Source organism: Gadus chalcogrammus, chromosome 22, assembly GCF_026213295.1.
Source record: "Gadus chalcogrammus isolate NIFS_2021 chromosome 22, NIFS_Gcha_1.0, whole genome shotgun sequence".
NCBI lineage: Eukaryota > Metazoa > Chordata > Actinopteri > Gadiformes > Gadidae > Gadus > Gadus chalcogrammus.
The window spans coordinates 16,351,808-16,354,830 of NC_079433.1; the positions used below are offsets into that span (position 1 = coordinate 16,351,808).

Here is a 3,023-nt window from a genome sequence, read left to right on the forward strand (position 1 = left end):
CAAAGTTGGGAGAAGTATTGCTATGGTACACAGAGAGCTCCCAGCAGAACAGTAAAGCAGGAATGTGTTCAGCGTTCCTGGATGTTCCTCGTGTCGGACCACAGTGGGCCCGGGCGACCGCAGCCTCTCAGAACGTGTTGTTACAACCGTCCATGATCACACAAACACAACCGTGGACGCAGCCTTTGTCTTCTCATGGGGGGATTATTAACGCATTCCCAGCCTTGCTGGCCCTGCCTTTGCCTTTGAGCTCACGGGGTCCTCTTCATACATATTCAGTGTGTGTGTGGGGGGTGTCCAGCAGGTCTGACTCCAGAGCGCGGACCCCTCACTCGGCGGCCTCAGAGCAGCATCACCTCGGACCCACAGCCGTCCCTCCTGAGCCTCTACGGAAAACAATCTGCGTCTGATTTAACAGGTGAGAGCTGCTCTGGTTCATTATATGCTCGTTTTTACGCTGCTGATTACATGATGGCATAGTAGTTAGCTTCTGGGGTGGGGTGGGGGGGGGGGGCACCAAAAGTGTATTCAAATAGACATCTATTTCATTATTCATGGGTCACTGTTGATACTGCTTAGAAAGACGTTTCAGTTATCAACCTAGGCCTAACTAAGTTATGTTAATATAAGTCCACAGTCGGTAAAATATGGCCCCACCATAATTGTTTTGAAGAAAATACTTTAGGCTGGGTCTTAATATAGCCTATAATATAGTTTGCAATTATATAATATAACTATAGCAATTGATCTGTATGTGCTTCTGTCTGACTCTACAAAAACGCCGCTGTACTTTCAGTGACTGAGATGGTTTAAATCAGTGGCCAGTGAATACATTTCATGATTAATATTTATGGCGCAAAATCGATAGACAGACGAGTGTAGCGTTGTCCCCCCCTAGTGTTGTGAACCAGCAATGTTTGGCGTGCCGGAATTCGTCCAGCAGTGGAGGGATTCCACTGTGTGAGTTGTGAAGACTTATTTTTTTGAGGGATAAGGGATTATAATTGGCTACATGCTCAATTATATAATTGTGTTAATCGTAGGGAACAGAACACTTTATTTACTTGCCAGGATGGTTCAGGGTTAGAATTCCAAAAATTGGCAAGATTTACGATGGAGGAAACAAAATTATGAAATTGAGTTTTACAGCTGCAAGGTTTGAGTACATATATTCTTATAATTATTTAAACTAAATAATAGTTCATGAATAAATAAATAACACATCACACAACATCGATATCGACTTTTGCAGTAGGCCTATATCGTGTTAAATGCAGTCCCCACATGTTGTGCGGCAGGGTGAGCGGACGCTGGAGTCATGCGCTGGGTCCTAGAGCTAGCCTGTCTGATGCTGCTCCTGCAGCTCTCTGCCGGAGCCCAGGGGAGGAGGAGGAAGGGGCAGAGAGACGACAACCAGGTCATCCTGAACGAAGGGAAAGGTAAGACTTGGTCCTTGTTCAGTTATTAACTTACCACAATGTGTGGTTGGATCGATGTGTGTGTGTGTGTGTGTGTGTGTGTGTGTGTGTGTGTGTGTGTGTGTGTGTGTGTGTGTGTGTGTGTGTGTGTGTGTTTGTGTCTGTGTCTGTGTCTGTGTGTCTGTGTGTCTGTCTGTGTCTCTGTGTTTATTTTGGGGGGGGCTTCTTGGGATGCCCCTATTCCCTTGAGTATTGATGCCCGTATTAAGACCCATGCAATATGATTATGTCAATGTACTTTACCGCACCACATTTGAAAAAGCGAGGCGCTGGAGAGCACTATTTGTTTGAATGCAAATACAATTTTACCACAAGATGGGAGAAATCTTGGAATCCCAGCCTCACAATAGGGAATTAACGTTCCTCCACAGTCAGCCCAACATATTCAGTCTGTGTTTGCTGAGGTTCTAGTAGTCAGTGTGCAACCCTTCAGCAAAGGGGACCCCAACCTTTTTTCCCCCTCAAGGCCCACTTCCAAGTCATCTAACAAGTTTCTATGGCCCAGAGTCTACATGAAATAAGATCTGCACCCAGCCACAACCCAACTATCAATATAAACCCAACCATGGTGACCAAGGTTCCATATGTACCCACCCTTATTAAAGCAATGACATAGCTTTAGACTAAATGCCTGACCAGTTATAAATCCCAGCTTTAACTCACAGGCCCTCTCTAACCTGACATAACCTGACCGACTCACAGCTAGCGTGGACCCCCCCCCAGTGGTGTGCATCAAGGCCGCAGTAACCCTGTTGCCCTTGTCTCTGTCTCCGTGGCTGTGGCTGATGTGCCAGTGCTGGTGTGCCCGGTGGAGCTGATGTTCCTGGTGGACAGCTCGGAGACGGCCAAGCTGCTGCTGTTCCAGAAGCAGAAGGAGTTCGTCCTGCGCTTCAGCGAGCGTCTGTCCCGCCTGCAGGCCCCCGGGTGGCGCGTGCGCCTGCGCATGGCCGCCGCGCAGTACAGCAGCAGCGTGGTCGTGGAGCACAACTTCCGCGACTGGCAGGACCTGGACGTGTTCCGGGGCCGCGTGGCCGCCATGGCGTACATCGGCCACGGCACCTACTCGGCGTACGCGCTGGGCAACGCCACGCGGCTGTTCGGCCGCGAGACGTCCCCGGGCAGCCTGCGGGTGGCGCTGCTGATGAGCGACGGCGTGGACCACCCGCGCAGCCCCAGCGCGCTGGCCGCCGCCGCCGACGCCAAGAACCACAACATCAGGGTGTTCGCCATCCGGCCGTCGGGCCAGCCCCGCGACGCCGTGGAGAGGCTGCGCTCCGTGGCCAGCGCGCCGCCCCACCAGCACGTCTTCAGCCTGGCCGACCCCCAGATGGAGGAGCGGCTGTACAAGGAGCTGGTGGGTGGTCCTCTGTAGGACTAGAGACCCCCTCTAGTGGGGGGGGGGGGGGGCCCTCTGAGACTAGAGACCCCCTCTAGTGGGGGGGGGGGGGTCCCCTCTGCTGAGACTATAGACCCCCTCTAGTGGGGTAGTGGGGGGGGGGGGGTCCCCTCTGAGACTAGAGACCCCCTCTAGTGGGGGGGGGGGGG

The 3,023-nt window shown here is 52.3% G+C and overlaps 1 protein-coding gene across 1 annotated transcript in view; it reads left to right on the forward strand.

Annotated features, from left to right (window-relative positions):
* Positions 1-1,311: 1,311 nt before the first annotated feature.
* Positions 1,312-3,023, forward strand: part of col28a1a (collagen, type XXVIII, alpha 1a) — a 21,094-nt gene continuing 19,382 nt past the window's right edge. Inside the window, exons 1-2 of the mRNA XM_056583506.1 lie at positions 1,312-1,439; positions 2,273-2,832. Coding sequence (XP_056439481.1) covers positions 1,319-1,439; positions 2,273-2,832 — 681 coding nt within the window. The 5' untranslated portion in view covers positions 1,312-1,318. The remainder of the gene's footprint in view (positions 1,440-2,272; positions 2,833-3,023) is intronic.